Raw genomic sequence first — 26,795 nt, forward strand, 5'->3', positions numbered from 1 at the left:
AGGTCTGTATTCAGGCAGCTCTGCAGAGTAACCCAAATAAATATCCAACAAATTGGTTTGGATGCCTGTGTAAACAAAAGGTCTATAAACAACTGCAATAAACCCCAGCAAAAGAGTCTGCATTTTGCTTGGCAGAATGTTTTCTTTATGCACTTAGATTAACAAACCATGATCTCATCATTAGTCAACAAGATACTAGAGAGACCATCAAAGCGAACTACGGGAGAGTTGAGATTGATTCATGCCAAACAAATGTTTGTAGCTAACAGCTGTATTACCACTGATTCTAATTTACTCAGCAGGATTCTCCTTTCATTTCCAAAGTGAGATGAATGTCCCAATGCATGATGTAGACATTCTGTCTTCCTACTGCACAGGCAGTGGGTTGTGTGAGCTCTTCTGGATCACACAATCTCTTGTTGCTTTTAGGCTTCGTGAAGAATTGCAACCTGGCATTTTCTACTTTAGCAATAAGAATCCTAAAGGTGATCTGACCTGTTCTGAGAAGTCTGTGAGCTTATGGTGCTACACACATACCCTGTGTAAGGATTTAGGGAGGCTGCATTAGCATTCATTCCTGCTCCTGCAGAATCTTTTGGATCCTATCTTGGACAGCTTGTACCTCCTGAATGAGAAGTTGTTTCCCTTCTCCTTCCTTTGTGTTTTTGGTAGCATTTAGGAAGCTGTTCCTGGGCAACTGTTATGCCTCTGTGCCTACAAAAGATGCATATCAAAAGGAATCACCTTCTTAAATCCAGTACAAATAGGATGGTGTATCAGTCCTATCAACATTAGCAGGAGTTTTGCCACAGACTTCCAAGGGGCCAGGATTTAACCGACGGAACAAGTCAGCCATTTATAGCTTAGGATTCTCTCCAGGAATTGTGTTTAGGATTGCCTTTTCACTTGTGCTGCCCTATTCAGTATGCTCTTTTCAGGGCTGCTCCTCACACAGGGCATTGTACAGTCAAATAAAGCTGCTCTTCTTTGTGCCAGTATTCCAAATTCACTTGTCACTGCAGGAGACACACCCTGAACATGCCAGGAGGCTCTAAAATGCTTGTCAGGAAGATTTGAATATAATCTGGAATTCATAAAAAATAAGACAAACTGAGTGAGCAGCAGCATGGGTTTGAGGGTTTTGCCAAAACAATGACATCCAGCGTCTCAATAGCTGGAGAGAGAAAACTGTACTTCCAGAAAACATTGAAAATTTCTGTCTGGCCACATCATCTCCACAAAACTTAATTAATCTCTTGTAACTTAAACTACTTACTGTCCTACAGATATTCTCTCAAAGTCCCAAGAAAGGTATAGAGTATATTATTTAAAATGCCTAACTGATGACGTATATCTCCTCTGCCATATTTTGCACTGTTCATGGAGTATTTTAATCCATACATCTCCCTGTGCAGTTCTTCCCTTCACTGTCCTGTCTGTGGCAGTGTCAGGAAAATGACCTGCTGCTCAGCTAGGCTGCAGCTCCCCTATATTCAGGTGTTCCCTGGTGATTTACTGTTTATCTGTAAGAAAAGGAAGGTTCAGAGCAAAGGAGAACCCAGACATTCTGAATGACAGAGCTGAAGAGGCAGTACCACAAACCTTGGAGGTTTGCTTTAGACTCATGAGACTTGGAGTGCTCTAACAGGCAAACCCACCTGTACCCTTTAGAAGTACAGATTTCTGTCTGAAAACAGAAAATTAGGAGAACATGAAAGGCAACAAACATTTTTAAATTTCTGGACAAAGTATTTAAAATGCAACTGCTTAAGCCTCCTCTTGAAAGAGACATTAAACTTCCATGTAGAGAAGGCATAAATAAACAACAATAAAATGTTTTAGATCATCATACATTCTCACTGCTCAGTGTCACACCATCTACAGTGCAGAAACAGACCCTTCCAGGACTATCATTCAAATAGCTTTGTTGCACAGGAGTGTCTCAAACTACTTTTTTAATCTTTGTTTTTGTTGGTCTGCATAACAAATTGTTTTCTTTGAGATGGACCAAATTACATCTGCCTCACCCTCCATGCAGCTTACAAGGTTCTGGTACTTCACAAGCTATCCGGGGATACTCCTGATATCAATCTTGAAGCCTATTCAAAACAAGGTTGGGGAGTCAGGGCTTTCTCTGCCAACATTCCTGCTGAATAATCACACAGCTCCATTATCTGTGGGGGAGTCCTCTCTCCAGCCTTCCCTCTCCGGGCTGTGCTGCCTATGGGGAGCTGAGGGATGGAGCTGAGACGCGGCGGGAAGCGTGTCCTGAAAGGCAGCAGATTGCAACACTATCACTTATCCCTTTCATGCTGTCTTCCTCCATAAAGAGAGGGCCACTCACAAAGGGCCGCCTTTGTCACTAAATAACCACGGTGCTGGTGCCTGCCCTGAGACTTTTCTCAACTTGTGAGTGCGCAGGGCACAACGGGAGCACAGTGAACAAAAATGCTGAGCAGCATGAGCCCCACCATCCTGATGTCTGCACTGATCCCTAACAGGAAAGACACAGTGAAGCCTTCTATTAAGTTTTTACTGGGAATCTTGACAACTTCCCGGTATTAAAAATACCTCAGACAACACTTTTCCAAATTAACACCACTGTCTCAAAGCCCTTTGGACTTGAATATTTACCATATACTATGCTTGGACTTGCATAGTTGTCAGTTACTTGTTAGCATGGAATCCTTTCAAAGTCTTTACATGTACAAAAGCATTTTGACATTAGAGTAGAACAGAAAGCAGGGAGATGAGGACTGGACACATTGCTCTGGCTATCTTGGTTTGTCCTGCTCTTTGTGAATTTTTGAGAAATACCTGGCTGTTGTTCTGTGAGAGAGGGAGGTTCAAGGCAGTGAGGGTGTGAATGGCATTGGCTGGCACGGGCTATAAACACAGAACTCTGGTTTCCAGGGTACATTTTCAGCACAGTTTGAGAGGCTGGAATTTCCAGATGACGTGCTCGATGTATGTGGTGGGGGTGGAAGGCAAAAAGGATCCTTTTTTTCAGGTTCACTTCTGGCTGTCAGTCAAACACAGCAATAAAATCAGCTCCAATTAAGGGGATATGCAAGGAATTTCATGATAATGTCAACACTCCATTCCATCAATACAGGGGTAAAGAAAAAAAAAGTTTTTCTTTTTTTTTTAAAAAGAAAATCCTCAGTCACACTCAACTGTGGTATCACCAGATAAACAGTTAATCACAAAGGTACATGAAGTGGTTCACAATTCCTTCATTATCCTGTGAAGTTTTTCCTTTGTTTTTTTTTTTTTTTTTTTTTTTTTTCCTTTGGGGGCCCTGGTTTCTGTTTCATTTGCTTTCTGATTACTCCAGTGCTGACATAACTTTCTCTAGCAGACTGCCTTCAATTCTCTAAGAGGTTCAGCTCCTCATCCATTAACCCCTTGCTGCAGGGATCTCACTCATATAACCTTAGAAATAGAAAACAGAGAGACCAGAGTACTCCATGGAGAAAAAAGCCCAGCTCTGGACTCACTCCCATCTCACTTCACCTCTCCCTTTCTGTGTGACATGAAAACATGTCCCAGTTAAAATAAAGCACTTACCAAGGTTCTTAGGCTCCTCAATATTCAATAGGTATTTTTAGTCCTATTTTTACCGTGTAGGAACCGAAATTTAACTGTGATTTCTTCCTTAGCTGAAAAGTGGTCACAGTTACACTACAGCCATACAAAAGCTGATCTAGTTTGGATTTGTTGATCCAGGGAGAGGAGAATTTCCAGGGAGCACAGCTACCCCTCCAACTGTACTGATGAGGAAGCAGAACTGTCAGATTGCTACTCCATTTAATCTATGCTCATGTTCATTGGTGAGATCTGCAATTTGTGGCTGCTCCAGCTGACCCCACAATCTACAAAGACATTTTGGAGGTGATTTTGACCCCACAATCTACAAAGACATTTTGGAGGTGATTTTGACCTCCTCAACCCATATTAGGAATATCTGTGGAGCAGCTGTGGGTCAGGTCTGGGATGGTGCTTTTGTAACTTCTTGCCTACTTGGTATTCTGCTCTGTGCTGTTAATCCTGCAAAGGAGGAAGATGATTTCATCAGAATTTGATGTATTAAGCCTTGTGAGCATGTCAGTAGTTTGGGTGGAAGTAATTGTAGTCACATCCATTTCAAATTTCTAATTCAGCCCTCCTAAAATGCCCTCAAAGAAAGCCCCAAGCCATTTTAGCATAGCTGCATAGGGGTGAATGGTACACAAACTTAGTGCTGTGCCTTATCCTCTCTCAATTTCTAGGAAAAAAAGGAAAAAAGGACAAAAGGAAAGCTGTCCACTACTGATGAGAATATGTTTGGAACGAAGAACCTGCTGGATTATTTAAAGCTGTGCTCTACTGATAGCCAGCCCTGGCTGTTAAAATGAACTGTATGACTACATTCCCTGTAAAATGTGTCTCCATTTCCTTTCAGGTTGGGAAGCTGATCCAAGAAGCAGCTGGAAGGAGTAATTTGAAGAGAGTTACACTGGAGCTGGGTGGGAAAAGCCCAAACATTATTTTCGCAGATGCTGATTGTAAGTCAGCACTTCCATATTTTTGCTAAAAACATGTTTGCATGATGTCTTTTTCCTTTTTTTAAAAACTATTTTTAGGGCACATCTTTCATATAAAGTGAAGTGAAGCAGTACAGCTGTATCTAATGGCACCTTTCATTCTTACAGAAGCAATCTAAGATGTGCTATCTTTTATAAAATACAACTTTTGGACCCACAGATTCTCATAGTCAACAAGAGAGCAGAAAAAGAGTTAAAACCAAGCATATAGACATGGTGTTTTTCACAGTCAGTCCCACACACATTTGCCATCTTATGCTCTGCAGCAAGGTGATTTAGTGCTTTAAATCTGGAAATTCTGTGATTTTTTCGGTTCAAAGTAATTATAAAAGGGACAATTTTTATGTACACTTGACTTGTTAATCTAGTTAGTGCAGTGTTCCTTTGTTAAGTAGGCGTAAAGGGAGATTATTCCATTTTTAAAATTTTTACTACTAAAGAATTGTGTATTGAAATATCCTCACTGCCACTGTCTGCAGGGAGCTGAAAATTTTGGCAGATGTCTGATGTTGTGCAGCTGAGATTTCTGGCACCTGAGAAGGCACAGGACAGCTGTTTAGCTTAGGATATAAACACAAACTGGAAGTTTCTGCTTAAATGATCAGCAATGAAATAGTTACAATGTTGATATCTAAATTGTCAGCAGGAGGTTTTGAAGTTAACACCCCTTAAGATGAATGAGATGGTTCACACCTTGCTCTGAGCTCTGGTTTCAGGCTGGCTGCAGGCACACCATACTCAATGCCCTTTCTGAGAACTTTGCAACCCCAGTAAATAGACACATAAGGATTTGGTCATCTCATTTAAAAGGGGGAAGTGAATAGTGAAGAATGATTTTGAATAGCAGCAATTACAAGAGATGGTTACAATCCTGTATCCATTTTCAAAACATATCAATATCTGAAAAACTAGGGAAAGCTTGACAACTTCCATCAGCTTTTCTACAAAGAAATGCTTTGCCAAGTCAAGGATTAAAATTTCAGCCAGTCATCTGGTAAACTAAAAAAGCTCTTGTCAGCTGAAGCCAGCCAGACACAGATATTGCAGCCTTCTACCCCAGTTACTCATTTCCTCCTCCCACCAGACATCACCACACCTCAAACATCCCTCACCTGCTAACTCACACTTGAACACCTGAACATTTCCAGTGGAGTGACCTGTGCCAGGGGCAGATCTGTGTTATGACCTTCCATGGGGGAAGGACAACTGCTCTCTGGTCTTCCCACAATTACAACCTCCAGTACTTGGCCTAACATTTAAACTTCAAAGCTCTGATTATTTAAAAACAGCAACTAGCTCACCATTCCAAAGGAGTTGTTTGTTCTGCTTGAGGAACACTGTGTGCCAGAAGTTAGCAGAAAGCATGATAAAGGTGTTAAAGGTTTAGAGCACCAAAAAAACAGAGAAGAACGGTTAGAGCCCCTCATGGTGAAAAACTGTTAACAATAGAGAAGAAACATTAGTTAATCACAGCTATCCACTGGTGCTTTCAATCTCCATGGAGCTGCCAGGGAAAATTTAAATGTGGTCCAAGGAACACCCCATTTAATTTTTCTTAAGACCACACTGAGGGCATAAAAAGACATTTCTGTTAGACAGAGTTGTCTAGAATGGGCTGAAACTAAAGCACTGTTGCTTTGTTTAGTCCATAAAAGATTATACTTTAAGCAATGTTCCACAGTGCTACAACTGGTAACAGAGATAATACAGTGCTGTGGGGCAACACTGCTTAGGGATTAATTCATTATTCTTGTCTAGTCAGTTATTACACCCAAAATAAGAATGTGGCCTTTAATGTCTAAATAAGACCAGATCCTCCCTCCTGTTTGGACAGAATGTGTCAGTTGTACCTCCAAGGAAGTTAGAGTAGAAATCAAGGGTTGATTGTTCTTTAACAGACCTATAATTTTAAGGCCTTACCCAGTCATCTGCATGGGCCAAAAGAAAATTTCTATGTTGCAGAAAAAGAATCTGGCTTTTTGGGAAGGACAGGTCTTGCCATTATCAAAGTCAAATTTACCCATGTATTTGTTTTGTTTTGCTGTAACTCTCCCCCATGAAGTATTAATAACCCATTGCCAACCTGGGATCACAGACAAATTATATTCTCATATAGTGACCCAGTCAGATGTATTTATGTGGGGCACATCCTGCTTCTGAGATTCCCTTAAGTGTTTTACTTGGTAAATGATATGTTGCTGGATATAAGACATTGGTGTAGCTGTTCTTGCATACCGTACTCCTACTGACTGCTAAGGCCCTGTCTTAGCATTTCCAGTGGGAATCATCCTCATTTCTGACCTGACACAACTACTGGATATCTTGATTTAGTTTTATTTAACCAAATAAATGCTCCTAGTGAAGTTTTGGGAATGTGGCACTGTGTAATACACACAGCACTGGTGCAAAGGCAGATTTCCCCAGTGTTCCAATGCAACATGTGCTGTCTTGTTTTTCAGTGGACTATGCTGTGGAACAAGCTCACCAAGGAGTCTTCTTCAATCAAGGTCAATGCTGCACTGCAGGCTCACGGATTTATGTGGAAGAATCAATCTATGAAGAGTTTGTCAGAAGAAGTGTAGAACGTGCAAAGAGGAGAGTTGTGGGGAGTCCTTTTGACCCAACTACAGAACAAGGTCCACAGGTAAAGGATTAGGGCATTGGCTCTACAGCTCAGGAGGTGCCTGGAAGTATTTAAACTCCACTAAGGCAGAGCTCAGTCAGTGAACACTCACTTGAAGTCCAGGGTAGCTGATACAATACATGCTTTCAAGATTAAAATTCTATAAGTAGTAAATAACCTGTGCAGCTCTGAGGTGTTTCTTGTTAAATAAAAAAATCTCAGTTTAAATATCAATGTTTGCCTTCCAGTTTTAAGAGCAAGATCTGGATCTTCAGCCCCCAAAATACAGCTGTAAACTGTGAGAAGCTCTTAAAAGTCTCTGTGACCACTTAACTGTCTACAACAGTAACTGTGCTTGGATATCCAGAAATTCTAAGCAGAAGATGGGCACAATCAGAAATAAATCTTTAGAAAATGTTACTGCCGCTGATAATCAGCTGGGCTTATAACATTTTCAGGAAGTTAACCTGGGGCAAAACCTAATGATCTGCTTTATTTTGTGCTTGTAAACTAGATTGTTTAGCAAGAGCATGGGTTAAGCCACAAACACAAGGTGACAGTCTTCAGAAGTCTGAGGTCGCAGTCAGCACCTGCTTGCAGATCTTTGGCATCTGCAGCTCAAAGAGCTGTGAATGGAAGCAGGAACAGATTCACTGGAACACGACTTGTCTAAAAACACCTGTTTGGACTTGGTTGTCAAGTACATGGTCTGCACATCAAACAACGTTTTTTTCTCTTTCAGATTGATAAAAAACAATACAACAAGATCTTGGAACTGATTCAAAGTGGCATCACTGAAGGAGCAAAACTTGAATGTGGGGGAAAGGGGCTGGGAAGAAAGGGATTCTTCATTGAACCTACAGTGTTTTCCAATGTAACAGATGACATGCGGATTGCCAAAGAGGAGGTATTCACATACGTGGGCAAGATCTTTTTAAAATGTCCTAAATATTACTTTTTCTCCTTTTGTTTAATTCCTAAGACAAAACCTTCAGAAAATTATGACCATATTAAAAAAAATAAATCTTTTCAGAACTCCTTATGCACACAGCAAGTGACATCAGCTGGGTAAGGAAGCTCCATTTTTGTCACTGACTGTAAGGTCTCAGATATCAAAGAGGAGATATGGGTAGAATGGACAAGTTCCCCTGAGGCACCTGCTTTGGAAAATTCATGCAGTTTTACAGACAGATATTATCACTGTTTATCACTAAATTTTGCTGTGGGAAATTTAAAGAGTACAATAGGAGAGAGAAGATAATTAAGAAAGCAGAACAAAATAAGAATAAAACATCTCTGAGGGGGGTAGTTTATTAATTATTAATCTTTGTTGCAGATTTTTGGGCCTGTTCAAGAAATACTGAGATTTAAAACCATGGATGAAGTTATAGAGAGAGCCAACAATTCTGATTTTGGGCTGGTAGCTGCTGTCTTTACAAATGACATAAACAAGGCCCTGACAGTCTCTTCAGCAATGCAGGCTGGGACAGTCTGGTAAGCAGAAGTTATCCCACTCTTGAAGATACAAGAGTTTGACTCACTATCGTCATTTCACTTCAGTTTTGCACCCTTTGTTAAGAATATTCCTGCAGCCCATCCTAGGGTGGATCTCTGGCCAAGCCATGGCCAGCAGTGGGGGTTCTGTGGCTGCTCAGTGCTGGGGAATGCTGCTGGAGCTGGAGAGCACCTTGCTTCCCCGAGCAGGGCAGCCACTGCTGAGCAGCCTTGCTGAGAACAAGCAGGGTAAACCATCCCCTAAACCTGGGGAGCACAGGACACCTGGCAGGGCTTACTAAAGGCACAGAGGATTGTGCTTTCTACAACATTAAGGAGCTGAGGGGACACCTCCTCTCTGATCTTTAGGAATGGGGATGCCAACTCTAGAGTTTAGTAGCTTGCAATTTAATATGTCAAATCTGAGTAAAGATGTGCAAGAAATTAGGGAGAAAAAGAGCAAAGTCAAATCTAACAGCTCTTTGTTATAAACTGGCACTGAGGTTTGGCAGCAGATTAACAGTTCATTACTGAAGAGTGTCCAAGGGTATGGTGCTCTCCTCCTGCCTTCACAGGTCAAATCCAATTCTCCTGAGGACTGAGAAGCAGATTGTTGTTTTTGTAGCATAAATCCCTCATTTCTTTTCAACACGAAACAAGTTTGTTATTACTAAGAGGTATAGAGTGTCCTTAGCTCCACAAGTTTCAGCCTCTCTCTGAGTTACCCAAAGGTCTTTCTGGCAGTGCAGCTGGATTTAATGCCTCTTCCTGTTACAGGATAAATTGCTACAATGCCTTAAATGCCCAGAGTCCTTTTGGAGGATTCAAAATGTCTGGCAATGGGAGAGAGATGTAAGTATTCCACTGCTGTTTTCTAAATTGTTTCCAACTCTACAACTTCATAAACATTAGTGAATGCTTCCATGCAAATTAAGATCCAGTAATATTCCAGCCTGAGAATCAGGGCATAATATAAGGTGACCTTTAATCATCATTACTGGTTCTAAATGCAACTGATTTGTATTCTAAGACCACCTTTTTAAGGTTTTTTTAATCAACATTGCAAACTAATTTATTGGAATTCTCTTCTTATCCTAAAGAAACTGAAAATTTTCTGAACTTGTAACCTGTGTTTTCTGGAAGGTTTTTTTAGCCATATTAAGCATCACTGTTCAGAAAGACTCTGCTGCTGCTGAGTGCTTGTTGACTGGTTTGGTGTACTTGTTTCAGAGTTGTTTTGACATGTATTGTGCCTCTTTTGGTAGTTTTTCCTTTTCTTTCTTCAGTTTTCACTATATTTATTAATACAAATGCATTTGAATTTTATAAAAAAGCTATCAGCTTGCAGATTTTTAAACAATGAAATCAGGCAAAGAGAAGGAAACAAATGTGTTTACACCTCTTCGAAAAAATCTACTTGCCATTATAAAGCTTTCTGTCTTTCCATTTAGCACTAAGTGCCAAATATTTTGAAATGGAGCTGTATACTCAAATATTGTCCCATGTACCTAATTTAAAGTCTTACCAGTTTCTCATTCTCATTACAATCACAAGGAAGTTTAGCAATTGCATCAGCCCCAGATTGGTTACATACCAGGGATTCAATTAATTTCTGTGCAGGAGGTATGTGTACCAGATATGTCTCACCTAAGTTTTCAAAATAGCTTATGGCTAATGGCAAACTCAGCAGTAAAACTAAAGTAAGGTCAAACTCTTTAAAACTTTAAATATGTTGAAGCATACAGCTTGATCTATAAAATAAGCTTTATGAAGTCTGAAGTATTTTCCCTCGTTAGGGAGTACTTTGAATAACACATTCATACTATTCACATTCATGAGTTATGAGGTGATCTCACACTGGCATAAATATGTCAGGTCATCTAACTCTTATCATTGTGAAAATATTCTAAAACTACTAAGCTTGATAGAGCACATGAGTAACCTGACACCCAGGGGTGACCCCACTGCCTCCAGGGAGGTTCAACTGCAAGCAAAATATTCACATATCAATGTTGCAGAGCTCTTGAAAAAGGGGAAACCCAGGCAGCACCCCAGCTCTCATGGAAAAATCTGTGGTAATGGCACACTTGATTCCCACTACAGCCTTGAAAGTATTCATCATAAACAATACATGTTTGGAATGGCAATAATCTCCATCTTGCAAAGACGCCTCAAAACCTACCTATGAGTAATTATTCCACTCCTTTCAGAACCCCTTTGATCAGATACCACCTTCTAATTCACCTCCTCCACCCTGCAATAATACCTGCATACTTTTTATTAAAATGCCAGTTTCCTACATTCTTGTTTTTAAGGCATACATTTTACAGCATAAATAATGTTGAGTTGGGCAGTTACAGAAAAAAGTGTCTCTACATAAGTGTGTCATTGCTAAGGTGACACCATGTTACAGGCAGATCATAACTGGGCCACTGTGCTGCCTGTGCCAGCACTGCATTATCTGGGACTTGTTCTAGTCCTGCATTTAAATTCACAGGTTATCATCACACATGGGCAAAAAATCAACACAAAGTTGGGAACTGTTATGCTCATTTTACATTCCTAAAAAAGGTAGCAGGGTGTCTGTATCCTGGTAGAGGACACAATACAGGTGATTTCTGGTTGCATTAAGACTACTTAAAATATTCTTGTATCCTTGAAGAGGTCCAGAAGACATAGGGTTTGGGGTTTTTTTTCATTCATGTTTCTTTAAAGTTTCTTACCTGGGAGATGTAAAATTTAAATCCTGTAACTAAAAATTGGGTGGTTCACCCCAGATAGCCACATGTGGCCATTTTATATCCCATATTATATTATTTTATATTTATCCCCAAAATTCTGGCCTCTGTCCAAATGTCTTCAAGGGAAGGAAGTGCCATTCTACTTCAGAATTCTCCTTTAATGTCATAGGAATTGTTATTGTATGGATAGCTCTGAGACATAGCACTGCACACCTGCATTCTGAAAAACAAGTGCAAGCAGAACAGCTTGGAGTTGTAAATCTCTTATCTTTTGTTCTCCTGGACTGAGGGAGGAAAGAGAATACGTAATATTTCTTCTTAAAAAGCATTTTGTTCCCCCTCCCTCACACCTACACAATCAAGGGACAGCACCGTGCAGATCTGACCCATGGGTTCCTTCCTCTTCACAGACCCAACCTTTCTCTCACTCTGCCCCCAAAGTGCAACCCCAGCAGGCCCAGAGTGGCCATGGAACAGGATGGCTTTGCTGCCTCTATTGTGCTGTGGGGACAATCGAGCCCTTTAACTGAGCACACACTGACTCTTGTGCTCTGAATGTCTGGCATAACCCATCTTCCTATTCAGCAAGTGTAGCTTTTTGACTTTTGAAAAATATTTGCCTTAGAATTCATCACAGATTTTTTCTTGCTGAACAATACCTGGTATAAACTGATGCTGCAATTTCTTCTTCAGGGGCGAATGTGGATTGAGAGAATATTCTGAAGTTAAAACTGTGACAATAAAGATCCCTCAGAAGAACTCCTAAAACTACAGAGGACCGTGTTGTGCAGAAGAGCACATGATGCCACCTTCTCTATTCCTTATGGAGACCAGCACTCAGGAATAAAAGTGTTACACAATATATATTTAAGAAATTAAGTTGCAACATATATACTGGGCACATAACTGAGTACGTAATGCAAACCAACTTTGCATGTTTTCATAAAACTCTCCTGAGAATCGTTACATCTTTATAAAACAGATCTTAATGAGATAAAATTGCTACTGGGCATCATTTAATAATGGTTCCAGCTATAAAACTGTTAAATGCAAATGCATGCACACACACATTTATCTCTTCCTTAAATAAACAAAATAAGTCTTACTGCTTTCAGGTTGCCTTCTCAAACAGACCTGCCTTGTATTGACATTGTAGTTTCAATCAGGGCTCTACAACCCAGATTTTACCCAGAACACTAGCAATGAACAACACAAACAAGTGTCATTGATGTTCTTAAAAAATAAAAGACTCTGAATGGTAATGGCCTCAAACCTGGTGTACTGGCAACTTTCCAATTAGCACGCCCACAGAAAGAGGTCAGAGTGGGGAGGGAATCAATCTGCTGCATGGCCAATGAAAGCCAAAAACTTATCAGTGAGATTTGGCTTTCATGGCTCACAGCAATTTGGATTTCAAAGCTTATTTTTGTAATTACTTTATGTCTTGCTATAAGCAAAAAGTCCTCCTTCACTTACAGGAACTTGAAGGGATTTACCTGCCTGCCAAAAGAGCAAGGCCAGACAGGGTGGGTGGGTGTTAACAAGAACAGGAACAGATTCCAAGGCTTCACAGGATATTTTAGCTTTCACTGCTTGTCTAGTTTTGTTGTTGTTGTTGTTGTTTTTACTGTTGTTGCTTTCACCTTTTTTCTTTTTTAAACAAATATATGCACTCACAGGCTCCATTTATTTGTCTGCTATTAAACTGCCTGTGATTACACTGGGAGTCATTAAATACTTGTTACAGCTTTTACTAAATGACATCTTGCCATCCTCACCATGCTTGTGCACCTCAGGTGATGTTACTGGCTGGTACTGAGCTTTCAATTATTTGGGTTTTTTGGATCCAGGACAAAAATATAAACAATTCTTTCAGAACTGAGGTATTTACAGCCTGTCACATTATTACCTGCTGGCTACAGAATCTCTTCAAATCTATCACTGACAAACTAAACTATCTCTGTTTTTTCTCAGCTGCAGAGCTCATCAATTCCCCAGATTCTTTTAAAGAGATTTCATTTATGTTTTAACTTGGAATTAAGAAAATCTATTTTAAAAGTACATAATCCACACAGTGTAGCTACATGATCTGAGGTGTAAGGACAGAATTACAGCCTCAGGTGTAAGTTTTCCTATGCTATGAACTGTTCAAACTCCAGCCCTGATCAGAAACTAACTTCTGCATGTTCTTAACTTCATTTAGTCTCTGAGGAATCCCTCTTAGATTTGCAGTTGTATGTGTCCTTCAACATACTGCTGGATCAGGACAAGAGTCTCCAGCACTTTGTAGTGTGGTGGCCCTCAGTATTTTGTAACTCATGTCAAACTGTGTATGTGTTGTTAAGCAATATGTCTACATGTCGTTATTGAGAGCTGATAGTACATTCACAGACATGGAGATCAATCAAAGTATTCCTGAGTTGTTGAATTCAAATGCCATATACTTCTACTGTAGTGTATGTCAGAGTGAAGAAAAACAAAATACAGCAAGTAAGAGATTAGTTATCTTTTAAACTGCAATATAAAATGTGAAAGAGGAGATTTTACTTCTTTTCTCCTATTTGCTTAAAAAAGAAACTTCCTGTGCTTACAGCATTTACACCATGTACTCTTTTGTATTCTTTTCATGTATTTTGTATGTCTGTGCTTTATTCCCAATACATTCAGGTAAATAATATAGAGTTGCCATTTTTTTCAACCCTGTCACTGCAGCTCCATTTGATGTACATGGATTTGTGAAATCCTTTTTTAGATGTACCATCTGCATGGATCCAACAAAACATTTTTCCAGTCCCTGCAGCTTTTTGTTACAGTTTTTAATCATGTATATAGTTATATGTTATTAAAAAAGTAAAAGGATATTTTCTATGAAGTTTTTTCCATTAAAAAGGTTTAGAGAAAGACTTTAGACTGTGAGACTCCTTTATTGTTGACAGAGCTATAAAAATATTAAAAAATATATTTTCTTAGCAAAAGATCTGCTCTCACAGTAGCTTTAATTTGCAAAAGTGAATGAAGTAAAAGGCCAATTACATTTTCTGGAATATTATTGCAGCTGTATGAAAACACTTGTGAATTGCAGATCTAGGTCATAGTCAAAGTTCATCCTCACCCTTATGGTCATAAAGTTTAGCTATTGGGGCAGGTCTGAAGTCATCAAAACCAGTGGGGCATCCTTGCAAACTGCTGCATCCCAGCTTGATTTTTGGATAATGTTGTAAAAAATCATGATGCCTTTTCTTTCTCTAGTAGATGTTTCACAGAGATTATTAAATTATCACTCAGAGCTTTTATGGAGAGATAGTCTACTTAACTTTAATTTCAAAATGCTAAAATGGGACAAGGACGGACTGAATTCACATAGCCAGGTACTACACAGCTCTCCTTCAAGCAGTCCCTTTATTCCAGGTTACTTTCATTGCCAGGAACTGCAGTTCTTTTAGAAATGGTGCCTATTTAGGTAAAGTAACTACTCAGTTAATACTGCCAAGCTACTTCATTGTATGGCAAGCAATGGTCACACCTTGGTGTCACAGAGTAATACCATTGGTTTAATCAGCACTGGAGAGGCAATCACAATGAAGTAACTTGACTAGAATAGATGGGATAAAAGAGAATAAAACCCAATAATAGGAGGGATCACTGTTCCTGAAAGTCTGGAATATCAGGTATACATTAAGCAGAGTATCATTTCTATTTAACAAGTGGCATGGACAACTCTGTTGTGGGAGGACAATTAGCACTTTCCATACTCCCCATCTCTCTAACCCACTTGCCACCTGTCTCAGCACTCCAAGCAGTCACACAGGCACAAGCAATAGAGACCTTTTCTGAAAGCAAAACAAAGGAAGGCTGTTCTGGAACTCACTGAAAACAAGGTGTATCTTCTAGTGAAGTGAGCAAAGTTCCAGCCAATGAAAGTGAATGTATCAGTATAAGTGTACAAGCATAGTAAAGGGAGAGTTTGGAACTAATTGTGCATTTCTTCTAGAAAAGGATGTGAAGAAAGGCAAAAAGTTTCAGTTCTGTAGCCTTCAGACAAAGCAGTGGATACTGATACTACTTGGATAGCAGTCACAGATTTATTTGTGCCCTGTTACAGAGAATGCTCTTGCTCTTTCTCCCCACAGAGGCCAGGATGAAAAATCTTGCCTTGCATACGCAGTGGCACTGTGTGCCACAGCACCCTGTTATTTCTCAGTTCTGTCCTGGAAAAAAAGAACTATAATAACACTGAATCCAGGGCACCAGCTGAGCTAGGGAGGAAGTCAAGCAATGCACTGTACTTTTTACTTATGAGTCTGCATGGTTACACGTAGAGCTCTGGAGAGCTACATTTACCACCTTACATTTGCATCCATACGTCTCCATTTACTGCATGCTAAGTCCATCAACACAGGAAGTTATTTTTCTCCTAACAACTTCATACCACAATGACTGATATTCACAGTGCTATATCTATCAGGAAGCAGGAAAAGCCTTTGTGGCTTTAGATGCCATCAGCATTCCCAACCCATTCAAACAGATTTCTCTCAGCACATTAGACTACAGCTGCATAAAACCCATCTTCCTCCCTTGTCCTCATTAAACACACAGTCTATAATTCTTTCTGTATCTTCACTGTATCTTCTGTGTCCACTGACAGTGCACAGGTATCAGGGAAATCTGTGTGGCTCAGCCAGAAAGCTCAGAAACTCCTGAAGGAACCACAGGGCTTAAGCATGAAGTTGGGCCATTTATAAGGATAGGCCAGTCTAAAGTGAGAATAGTGGTATAATCTCACATGACTCAAGTGTGGCTAGAATATGCTACTACTAAGGCTCTTGAGGCTTGGGGTCCCACTTCCCTCTTCCACCCAGCACAGTGTGGAGTGCTGGGATGCTGGTTTCAATAAGCACTTCCCTAATTTTTCTCTGCGGACCGGAACTGACATGCTGGAATTCAAGGTTAACACAAGTAACAGATGATTACAGCTGGCTGCATCACAAGTTCAGGCATTTCAGTGGTGCAGAGCAGGTTAAGTTTTCTGTGTAGACACAGCTGCTGCACTGGGTAGTGCTCAGCACCAAGTGCCTGGTTATCTATGCCTTAGGCTGCACATACACACAGGACTGGGAATCTGCCCCAACACAGCGAGGGGAGGCACAAGGCTGATTTGCCTCTTGGTACAACTGGGCTAAGTCACCACAGCTGCTCCATAATGTCCCTACCTAAGTACCTCAGCTTACTGTTAGAGAGGGAGGAAAAGCACATCTGCATGCCCCTGGTTCCTAAAAATGGTTGGTTCTGATCAGTTCTGCCAGCTGAGTTTACATCCTGAACCCTCACTAAAAGCCAGCCTCATCCCACTAGCACAGGTATTCCAGAGCTCAGCTACATCACATTAAGACCACAACTATTTTTTTCAGATATCATACATTTAAATCCACTGAAGCCAGCACTGAAGAGATATCACATCTAGAATCCACTGCTTCTTTAGGTGAGCATTTGCACTTTTACTTTTCATGGGTTATTAGGATGAGTTTCATCAAATAGCAGAGGCTGGCTTGTACTGTGCATAGTACACGTATTTCTGGCTATGCCTGCAGTGCCAGGAAGCACTCCAGGGAACACTTTTTTTCACCTGATTTCATGTGAAATTTATAAACACATTATGGAGGGCCTTTGCCATCATCTGTAATACCGTGAAGTTGCCAATATCCAGGAAGGCTGGGACAATCTGCCTTAAGGATCAACAGAGTCTAGATTACTGATATGTTCCGCAATGTAACCATTCCTTGTATCATCATTTAATTCTAGTATATAACATCAAATCCTGCAATTCCAGAATATTTTCAAGGTGTTTTTAACTGCTTGGAGTCCCTTGATGAGACACACTACATAAACCTGGATTGTGCAACCACCACAGCAAGAGACTGTAAGAAAAGCTCCAGCTGCAGAGGTTGCCAAGGAGGCTGAGCACACAGCAGGCTGGAGTAACCCAAAAGGGTGCTTGTGAAATGTTTGTGCTGCTGGCAGGCAGCACATTGCCAGGACAGATCACACATCATGCATTTGCACATCAAATGAAGCTGCACTGGTCTGAGAGCATGGGAAAGGCCTGTCTTGAACGGCATGTGTCCTACTTCCTAAACATGTATATTTTACACTTTACACTTGGTTATTGGCCAGATTGAAAGTACCGCAAGTTCCCCAAAGCTTGTCGTTCTGCCTTTGAAGTAGAACTGTTTGGATAATGTTTCCTTTGGCAATTTATCTATGTAACAAAGCAGGAACTTAACTGCCTTGGCCTCTCAATGATCCACCACTAGCTTTTGTCAAAGTCTTCATCCTCTCGTGTATATGTGCTCTCACAGAATTTGATCATTTTTATGACCTTGCTTAGCCCCTTCTCCTTCTCCCTTATGGTTCCACATGGTGAGGTTGGTGCTCATATTAACTCAATTCTGGGGGTTTTCCCTGCTCTATGTATGTCTGGCAGAGTCTCATTTCCTAGAGCAGCATAATTAGCAAGATGTTTGTGTGCACCTCGCTCCTGCTACCAAACAAAAAGAATACGTGTTTCTACTGCTTGCCCTTGCAAAAGGGCTCCAGCTCATGGTCAACTGCTCTTTTCTCTCCATACTGTCATCATACCACAAGATGGGACACAAAGCAAGATCTCCTGAGAGGTTTCTGCTGTTTTCTGCTTGCTGTTTGTCCAAAACCTCTCCCACAGTCTTTGACACTTGACATCTAATCTCAAAGCACAGTCAGGCCCTGCCAAGCGAGGCCTTCTTTTAGTTTTTGATTTTGAACATCACAAACACTCAGATTTCTGGGAAGGATGCTGAATGGAAAGGCATTCTTTGCTCCCACCAAGAAACTGCAGATAAGGGATTTTGGCTAAAGCACTCCCCACTAGGGGATGCCTAGTGGCATTTGACACTACTGGGTTAGAACTCACAGCTTTTCATTCACCAGAGAATACTGTGGTTCTTGCTCAGAACTGGCTGGTGAGATGCCTATCCCAGGCTGTACAGCTATGGGGCTAAGTAGCCAGACTCTATTCAAATCAACTATTCTAAGGAGTCCAGAAAAGTCACCAAGTATTCATCATTCACCAAGTATTCATTATTCCTTCAGCATCACATGCATACATACTCTGTTTTGAAGACAAGCTGGCTGTGAAATCAAGGACAAAAATATACTGCTGCCAAAGAAATGGGCATTGACAGAGTTATAAGTCTGCCGTTCCTGAGTAGCCTGGAGCTCCCGAGCAGGACCAGGAAAGCTCCCACCCCAGGATGCTGCATTGCCCCTGGGCTGCCACATCTGGTGTGAGGGAGGAGGCTGCTGAGAGAACCACATCCCTTCTATCCTGGCATGAAACTAAACCGGAGCAAGATCCTTCCTTGAAAATCTCTCCCATGTTTCTCCACAGTGCACACTGCACACCTTAAGCCACAGGAAGCCATTGCTGCACTGCTCCTGGGAACTGCTAAATTGGCCAGGTCTCTGAACAGACCAATACACACAGAATCACCTACTCCCACAATGAGACTGCAGCAAAACCCAGAGCAATTCCTACTCTGTCTTTGCTGCAGCCCAGCCTCTCCAGCAATCTTCCCCTTGCAGCATTTGCCTCCCAAGGACAAACACATTTCTGGGGGAAAATGCCCAGGAAATACCACTGGTAAAATAGACTCTTTCAGGAGTTTCCTTAGGGAACATCTGACACTCCACAAGTGCCATTAGATTCCCTTATGTGAACCTTTCTAATGAACTATTTCAGATCACTCTAGTGGGAAAATGATAGTAGGCTCCAGCCGCCCAATGCCTTTCAAAAAGATACAGAAAGATACAATATCTCCTCTATGTGTAGTAACTTCATAGTCAAGTCTCTGAGACAAATGTTTGAAGTTAATTTCATGTTCCATTATAGAGACATAAAAACAACTAAGACAAAATCACAGGAGTAACTGTTTCTCAGTTTTCAAAATCACCTTGTAGCTGTTTCCTATGAAAATTCCAAGCCTGTTTTCTTCCCTGTGGTGGACTGCATGTGCATTATATATATGATGCAATGGTCTGCTGAAAGACAGGACTGCTGGTTACTTTCTATTGTAAAAACACATAGATATCCCCAGCTCTTTCTCAGGGGTTTGGCAAAGAGGCTCTTTTAACTGTGTTCTTAGGTAGAACAGCAACAAATGACTTGATGATTTGTTTTTGCAATGTCCTCTCTGGGAAGACTAATTACCAGCTAACCTTCTAACATGCAGTTTCAAACATGAAAAGAGTGGGGCCCCATTCCTTTTCAGGAAAAATTCATACTACAGACTGCAGAATCTCTCAGGGTGAGGGTATTTTGTTGAAAGTTTCTAAAAGCTCTAGGATTATGGGGTAGCCAAGAGATTTCATGATGCTTTTAGAATTTTACTGATAGAATGAACAATTTGAGAATGAAAAATTGAGTAGAAAAAATCCCACACTTTCCTCAGTTTTACTATTTATCTCTTTGGGGTAGTAATACAGTCACCAAACCAAAGCCACTGGAAATGCTGTTCTCAGCTGTTTTGCTGACAAAGCACAGAAGAACAAAGGTAAATTTCATGCATTAGTTGTGGAAGTTGTGTTCAGCAGCAAGAACCATGTTGCACAGAGGACTGAGTTGAGGCACCAGCAGATTCTGCCCATCAAACTGATGGGCTTCTTCCAATTTACCTTTGCTTCACACAAAGTTTCAGAACAAGCAACTTTTCTTCCTTATTAGTCTTCCTATTGGACCTCTTTCTGCCTTCGTAATTCCTCTTGGAGTAAGTGGTGCCTCTCTAAAGGTTTGGGCTGAGGCAAAGCCCTGAATGTGTATGTAGTCTCTGCTGGTGTTTTCCAGGTGTGCAGTGAAACACTGGGAAGGCCAGGCTGTATCTTCTCATTAGATTGTGTTCCTGGGTGATTCAGGCTGCAGAACCAAGGCAGCAAACATCTCTGAGTTTTCTGGCTCAGGCAGTGCAGCCACTGTTTGCTAAGTCATCAGTCACATCTGCACAAGCCCATCTTAACCATCCTCTCCATTCCAACATACCTTTTCCCCAATTATAGTTATCAAGCAAATAATTAATAATATAGTTATCAGCAAATAATTTTGCAATCTACTTTTACTGGGCAACTAAGCAGCAGCAACATAGTGTATGTTCAGAACTCATTGTTTAAACATGTTTTATAACCATTAAAATAAAAGTAAACTTGCTAGGTTTTTAAATCTTTCCCTGCTTGGAATGTTATTAGAACTCTGGAAGACATGCTTGATCACTTTATCTTGAGTTGCAAACCATTGCAACCAAAGGCATCTGAGACTGGAGGATCTGAGCAACTGTAGATGCTGCTGAGCAGAGAGAAAAATTTATAAACCAGGACAAAATTTACAGATGGGAATGGGGAGTGGGAGGCTTAAATGGGTTTTCACTTCCTCTTTTCCCCAGAATCCTTAGCACACCTTGTACAGCCTCATGCCCCACTCCCAGTCATGCACTTGATCACATCTCCTACACAGCTCCTCCTCTACAACTGTCCTTTAAGTGGTATTATTAAAGAAATTTAAATAAAAATGTAAATAAAAATTTAAATTTAGAAATTTAAATAACAAGGTTCCTCTGCATAAGACATCTAGTTACATAAACCTCATACAATATTCAGAATTTCCAGAATCCATATAAAAACCAAATCCATGCATTTACTTCAGCTGCTTCTTTATGTCAGGGATATTCAAGAAGTTCAGACCTGGAAAGAAACTTCTCCTCTCTTCATGAGACTGCAGATATCATCACTTCCTATGGAATACATTTACAACACGAATAGGCTTTGGATGATCTACAAACCAAAGTTACAAGAACTGTGGGAGTTCCAGTTACAAGGTAAGCATCCATTTTGAAACTGTTCTAATAAAATCAAGTTATTTCAGCTGCAATGGCCTGCAGGGACAACAATATTTGCTTTCTTTTGCAACATCTTTGTCAATCCTCCTTCATGGCACAAAAAAAGGAAAAGCTGTTAATTAATCACCTGACTATTTATATGCACTTGATCAAAACCACAGCCTCACTGTCCTCTACAAACATCCTAGATTTGGTATAGGTCCTGAAAGTTTTAAAAGTAAAATTAAAATCTACGAAGAACATTATTATTATTATTATTATTATTATTATTATTATTATTATTATTATTATTATTATTATTATTATTATTATTATTATTATTATTATTATTTTACAGACAAGAAGGTGATTGAGAAAAAAATGGAGTAACTCATGCCAAGATTAGAGAGGACAATCTGCTGCAAAGGCTAGGACTAGGCATGGATCTCCTGGCTCCTACAACAGTGACCTGCTTGGTGCTGGCCTGTTACTTATATCATTGCAAAGGAAAAAGGAATACATGCAAACACACACACACAGATAATGAGACTTGCAGAGGAATTCAGTTTGTCTAAAGATCTGTAAAAGTAGAATTTACACTTCTGACAAACTGAGGAAAGCCCTTGAAATTCTTTGGAACTAATGATCTTTCGAGGCTTTATGTAGTGGGGTCTGATTTTCCTTGTGACACACAGCCACACCAGCCACTCACTTCTACATATTTAGACTCAGAGAGGATCTCTCAGCTAATAAATACTACCATCAGCTTTCACCACAGTTCAGCCATAGACACATGAGCTTTTCAGCACTTGTATCAGTCTCCTGCAGTTCTGGTCTGCTGATTGCTGTTTCTCCACAGACAAGAGGCCATCTCCATCTTGGATACACCTGTGATTTATTTATTTGTTTATTTATTTTCACACACACACATTCAGGCTGCAGGTTTTTTGTTCAGATGCACACAATTCAATCCCCTGCATTCCCTTTCTCTCCCCATTCCTACAATCACTCCCCACAACAGAGGAGTTTGCAGAGGACCTAAGCACTGCTCACCCCTGATGAGTTCACTGGGAACTGACTGTGTGCAGCACCTATAAAAACCCAGGACATGCAGGTATTTGGGTATCTGTGAGGCATTAACTCAAGGAGGCAATCAGGGATTAGTCAGGGCTGGTTGTGCTTAACACCAATTAATTGCAGCCTGGCCAAAAATCTTTGAAAAGCTGAGTCTAGAGATGGAACCCTACCTGAGATTCCTACCTGAGGTCCAGCCAGCAGGGGCAGTGGCTTTCAGGGGAGAGCTCTACCCTGAGGTGACCCTGTTCACTGGATCCTTTAAGACAGCAGTGGAGATCAGACACACAGAGCAGGTGTCAGCACCTCAGCACAGACATATAAATTCACAGCAAGATTCATCTTGTCCAGGTTCCTAATTTGGGAACCTCATTTTAATCTTACCCAGATTAATTCAAATCATATTCAATGCTGTATGTTTTAAACTCCCAGCTATTGATGGCGGATGGCAAAGCCACATAACCACGTAAGCAATGTTCTGGGTCACCCTCAGGGAATCCTGATTAGAGTCTCTTATTAACTGTTATTAAATCCTGAGAACTGAAAACACCAAGGTGCCAATAAACAATTCCATTGTAATACACATACATAAATGCCTTGAGAATGTAAAATTAAAAAAAAAAATTTAAAAGTGCATGATTTTAAGTAAAAAACCCTATACTTTTAGAAAAACACATATAGAGAAAAAACACACAAACAGAAACTAGTAGAAGTTCATTCTAAGTTCTAGACAATCACCATCCTAAATGTTAATGGTTTGGTAAACTGATCAGATAATTCATGTTCATATGCTTTTTCTTAAACCCTTGCCACTTCATTATGTTGGCTCCTTATGCACCTAAGCATTTACCCAATGTTATTTATGCAGGCCTGTACACTATTTTCCTCTACTCTTTTATTATTAGCCTCTATACTCTTTTTTGCTGTCTAATACTGAACAAACAGCATATAGTCACAGTAGCTCCTTGCTCTAAGCTCCTGGTATTTTCTTTTTACAGTGCAATACCCTCCTAGAAGGTACCAAGCACTACAAACAATTCAGCTGCCTTTACAACTACAATAATATGCTCAAGCCAGTGCAAACAAGTGATGCAATGCAAGCTGTGCTCTTCCCAAGGGTGGAGAGCATTCTCCAACCAGACTCTCAACTTGTTTCTTCCCAAGAAGAGAAAAACCTGCAAGGTCACTTTTGAACCCTTACTTCCCATGGGGTGGTCACAGTCCACTCAGCAGAGCTAAGGGAAAAGAAAATTAACCTTTGAACTATCCTTGCTCATATACAGTGTACATGAACTGACAAACAGCAATACAAAACACTAATTAATTGCAGCTTCAGTTGCAAAGATTGAAAGATGCTCCAAAATAACCTGAAAGGGCCCAGGACTACTAAAAATTCCTGTGACTTTATTCAGAAGTTCAAATGAGATGGAAACATCTAACTGGGTATAAATTCCAAATGCACAAGCCTCAATCATATTCTTAATGCTTCTATAACAGTTGCTGGTATAGATTTTATACAAATCTATCATTCAGAAAATGTTTTTAACTAAAAGAAAAACAACACAATCTAAATGGACTGCATCTTCATACTGTTTGCTCTTTAGAGCACTGTGGAAATAACATGAAAATATATTATTTAGTGTAACAAAGGCATTGATGAGATTAGTACAACAGCATTTTTTTAGTTATTAATCATGCTTCTTCAATGACTATTGTTTGATCACTTAAAATCTACATTTGTTATTCTGATGAATATAAATTGCATTTTTATTACAAATTTATTCTTTAAGCAGCCAAAATATGTATCTCTGAATTGGCCCCTACTGGCATTTGGACTTCTGGCAGTTTTTCAAAGGTATAACTAGACACAAGCAGAAAAACAAATAAAAGAAGACATAAATTCAGATGCATTAAGAAATGCTTGGACTTTTGCAAAATATTGAATATCTCTGATCTCTCACCAAGGCTTAATACCCAAGTACACCTGTTGTCCTGCTGATTCCCCTGCTTTATTCCCATTCAGAATGTTTTTCATAGTTCAGTGCACCAGACAATTTTTTCTCCTCATGACAGTCTTTATTCAGCTGACTCCAGTTAGAAATCTCTTCTTGTGGCAGCTCAACCCATTCTCAACACCAAAGAATGGTGATAAGCAACCAGACTTCTTAAAGGCCAGACCAAAATTGTTTCAATCTTTTCAGACATTACTAGCCCCATAACATAGAATAGAACACTTCAGTATCAGGCCTTTGCAATTCAATCAATATTCTTAACTAATAAGCTAAAGAACCTCAAAAAACTTACCATCTTTTTGCCTTAAATATGTACACATATATCTAAGAAGTAAAAAAATCTAAACCAGAACCTATCACTCGACATGGGAATGGACATGAAAACACACACACAACAGATGCTTGTTACTCTGTACTGCCAGGAGGTTCTCAGACAGTGCATGGGGGGAACAGTCTGCAGGGACACTCTCATAGCACCTATCTAATACTGCTGCTGTGAGATTTTCTAGCTTCCTTCAAGCACATAAACAGCTTCTGGAGTCTTACAAAGGGCCATGCTTGGGCCAGTTTGGACTGGATTGAACTGAAGTTGTGCATCTACTGCACACAATAAATAAAAGTTTCCTTGCACAGGGTAGTATGACCTACTTAAAATGTAGTCCTCATGCCCATAGCATTCCATAGCATCTAAAAGAATCATGAACCAAAGGTCTGACCTTCCAGTAGGTAACATCTGTTGTCCCAGTGATGTGTTCCTCAACAAATATGTGCATAACACTAAAGATAACATGTGACATCGGTAAAGAAAAACAAAGCAAAACAAAACAAACATGGGAGGGAGAAAAGACAAGAAAAGACATCACATTTTTCTGAGCAGGGCAGAACAAATGTTTGACTGAGAAGCTTCAGGTCCGGCTGGGAGAAGGCCAAGACTAATTTAACCTTTGGTCAAATGGATGGGAGTTAGCTAGTTTCCTTTTTCCTCTTACATCACTCCCAGAGATTTCGACAAAAATAATATGGCACCGATTACATGACATTACAGGCTCTCATAATGCACTGGGGAGGATAGTGTTGAAACCCCTCAGAGACAAATTAATCCCAGCAAAGCAACAGCTGTAAGATTGCTGCAAAGGGGGAAAACAACTACAATGTTTGCATTATGTACTTACATTATTTTAATATAACTTATTTAGGGTATTAAATTATTGGACTTTTTAATAGGTCTAACAGCTTTGTATCATCATGAAAACATCAGCTGTCAGGTTGCATATAGTTGCCATTAAGGCAACTCAGTACATTCCTTTAAAAAGCTAAAGCAGACCCAGGTATAAGAAGATTTCTTGTGCTTTCAAAAATGTATGCAGTCAGAGAACACATGTTCTACTGGGTTTTTGGGACATGCTGGATCAATCACCACTGCTGTCACCGTGTGCCTCCTAGAGCCCCTGTGAGCACTCAGGTGTCAGGCACCTGCTCAGCCCGCCCACCCTGGGATGCTGCTGCAGCCATGGCACTTCCAAATCAAGAATTCCCCAGCTGAGGCAAACATGACCCTCGTGTCCTGCTCTCCAGTTACTCTATACACACCCTCCTTTTCTTGTACTCTTAAATGTGGTATCAAACACATGCTGTTCTCACCTGCTATAAAACCACTCTGGTTGTAGCCCACACACTTATTTTGGAAGAAGACAAACTGACCTAAAGGCAGATTTCAGTTTAAGCTCCCTCTCTGTAGCCAACCCACACACCCCTCCCAGGTTTTGGGGGCTGCCAGACAAATGTCAGCCACCTGCACCAGCCTGGCAGAATCTCTGTCACAGCACCATCCCCAAGGCCACATGTTCTCCGGGCCACCTAACGGGCCTGGAGAGCTGCAAAGTGGCTGTTTCAGACTGGTTGGGCCAGACTGCAAATGCTGTGCTGACCCCTCTCTATGTTCCCCAGCACTGTCAGACCTCCTGTGTGAGCCCCACGCCCCAGGGCATTCCAGGCAGGGATGCTGCTCCAGCACAGGCAGGACACAGGACAGGTTCACCTGGGCCACGTCTGGACACAGCACATGAAGAGAAGCACAGCAAAGCCAAGTTGGCTGGGAGGGTCCCCAGCCCCAACGCTGGGACCCTGCCCCTGTCCCCAGCCCTCAGGAGTATGTGGCAGGCTGGCACTGTGGGCTCAGCACTCACACCCTCACCGTCAGTCACACCTCAGCCCTTACTCATCCCTGTGCCCTCACCTGGTGTGGCAGCACAAACTCCTGGTGGAGCTCTGCCCTCCTCTCACAGCCTGCACAGCAGCTCTGCCCAAGCAGCTGAATGGTGCCCCTGTGAGAAAGACTTCAACGAAATCCATTGCTTTTTTGAGCTAAA

General features: G+C 40.7%; 1 protein-coding gene across 1 annotated transcript in view; it reads left to right on the top strand.

The window, feature by feature from the left end:
• ALDH1A2 (aldehyde dehydrogenase 1 family member A2) overlaps window positions 1–12,549 on the top strand; it is a 50,706-nt gene extending 38,157 nt beyond the window's left edge. The window contains exons 8-13 of the mRNA XM_058033568.1: window positions 4,445–4,547; window positions 7,046–7,230; window positions 7,952–8,116; window positions 8,546–8,703; window positions 9,481–9,555; window positions 12,138–12,549. Coding sequence (XP_057889551.1) covers window positions 4,445–4,547; window positions 7,046–7,230; window positions 7,952–8,116; window positions 8,546–8,703; window positions 9,481–9,555; window positions 12,138–12,210 — 759 coding nt within the window. The 3' untranslated portion in view covers window positions 12,211–12,549. The remainder of the gene's footprint in view (window positions 1–4,444; window positions 4,548–7,045; window positions 7,231–7,951; window positions 8,117–8,545; window positions 8,704–9,480; window positions 9,556–12,137) is intronic.
• Window positions 12,550–26,795: the final 14,246 nt, after the last annotated feature.

This window comes from Melospiza georgiana, chromosome 13, assembly GCF_028018845.1.
Source record: "Melospiza georgiana isolate bMelGeo1 chromosome 13, bMelGeo1.pri, whole genome shotgun sequence".
In the NCBI taxonomy this organism is placed as follows: Eukaryota; Metazoa; Chordata; class Aves; order Passeriformes; family Passerellidae; genus Melospiza; species Melospiza georgiana.